This window comes from Cyprinodon variegatus, unplaced genomic scaffold (assembly GCF_000732505.1).
Source record: "Cyprinodon variegatus isolate N-32 unplaced genomic scaffold, C_variegatus-1.0 Scaffold247, whole genome shotgun sequence".
Lineage (NCBI taxonomy): Eukaryota > Metazoa > Chordata > Actinopteri > Cyprinodontiformes > Cyprinodontidae > Cyprinodon > Cyprinodon variegatus.
The window spans coordinates 1,037,875-1,039,342 of NW_015150700.1; the positions used below are offsets into that span (position 1 = coordinate 1,037,875).

A 1,468-nucleotide genomic window follows, 5' to 3' on the forward strand; every position below is an offset into this window, starting at 1 on the left:
TTTTTCAGTGGCCCTAATCCTCTTCCGTACAATCTCAGAATGATGGTATGAGTAAAATATTAGATTATGACTCCTTTAAGGTAAACTTTTAAGCTTAAAGGTAAAAAGTTTGTATTGCAGGCTGGATGGATTTAAGGTGGACTGGCATAGTTCTTACCAGCAAGACCAGGATCATAGGACCTTGGTAGATGTAGTCTGTATAAACACCTGCCTTCTTCCCAAACCAGCACCTGGAATGTAAACATGAACCAATGAGATGAAAAGGTATGATCTTAAAGTATGTTACATATAAACATGAGGTAATCTTGTCTGTTTGGTTTTTTTGTTGTTGTTGTTTTTTGTATTGGCCTGTGAGGATGTTGTTAAGCATCTCCTTCATTAAAAAGAAACTCATGCTTACACTATGGGTGCATTAACACCAAACTCACCCGCAGTAATTTCTGCATAGTAGTACAGGTAGCTTGATTTAAAAAAAGGTAAAAAACAATCCACTGGACTTTGTTTCTAAGTTGGAAGATGTTTCACTTCCCATCCACAAAGAATTTCCAATTCAAAATGTCAGGAATAGCGTTGAGTTCGAGGCTCTATACAGTAGCCCAACAAAGCCTTGTTTTGGCTTAGAAAACATGAAATTGAAACGGACGAACGGGTCCAACCCTTTGCAGCGGGGATTATTTGGATTCTTTTGTTAGCCTGCAATGCCCAATACTTGTCTATGTCTCTGAAAGGGGGTCGTTAAAGGGAACTGTTGGCCTGGCTAGATAGGCAAGGTCTTCTGTTCCCCTGTAAGGGGGTGGGGGTTGCGTTGATAGCAGGAAGGGATCAACTCAATTGCTGCATTGTAGGGTTTTGAAAGCTGGAGCCTGAGTCCACCCCCTCTGTTAAAGGTTGGTTTTTCTTTCTTAACATAGCCTCTCAAACCACCTATTTTCTTTATCCAAAATGGGAACATTCTAAGCCTCAAAAGAATCTCCCGAGGAGGTCGTTCTTCTGTGTTGGGCCATGTGTCTATGGAGAAGTTGTTTGGTTTGTCCAATATAAAGATCAGAGCATTCCTCACTGCATTGAACTGCATACACCACTCCATTCATATTTGGACTGGGGTTACTGTATAAAACCTCAAACTCAACGCTATTACTGGCATTTTGAATTGAAAAAGATTCCTGGATGGGAAACAAAATGTCTTCAAACTTGGAAACAAAGTCCAGTGGATTGTTTTTTAACTTTTGAGGAATGACTATGACCTGGATGACTGAGAATCTTCACCAGTATATGGTCAAATAGGGGGACATTTAGTTTCTCGGGTCCATATGATTCTCCAGAGACGGACCCAGTTTAGAGAGTACTATAGCCAACTCCACGAACTGCTTTTGGCAGTATTTCCTTGTATTTGGCCAGGCAGAGAACACCAATTCTGGGAGAGGCTGGCTAGCCTCGTGAGACCATCCTGATCTCGCGAGCTTTCAAG

The 1,468-nt window shown here is 41.3% G+C and overlaps 1 protein-coding gene across 1 annotated transcript in view; it reads right to left on the reverse strand.

Annotated features, from left to right (window-relative positions):
• Positions 1–1,468, reverse strand: part of LOC107089307 (corticotropin-releasing factor receptor 1-like) — a gene marked incomplete at its 5' end in the record, with an annotated part of 25,698 nt that overhangs the window by 8,361 nt on the left and 15,869 nt on the right. Inside the window, one exon of the mRNA XM_015382032.1 lies at positions 147–230. Coding sequence (XP_015237518.1) covers positions 147–230 — 84 coding nt within the window. The remainder of the gene's footprint in view (positions 1–146; positions 231–1,468) is intronic.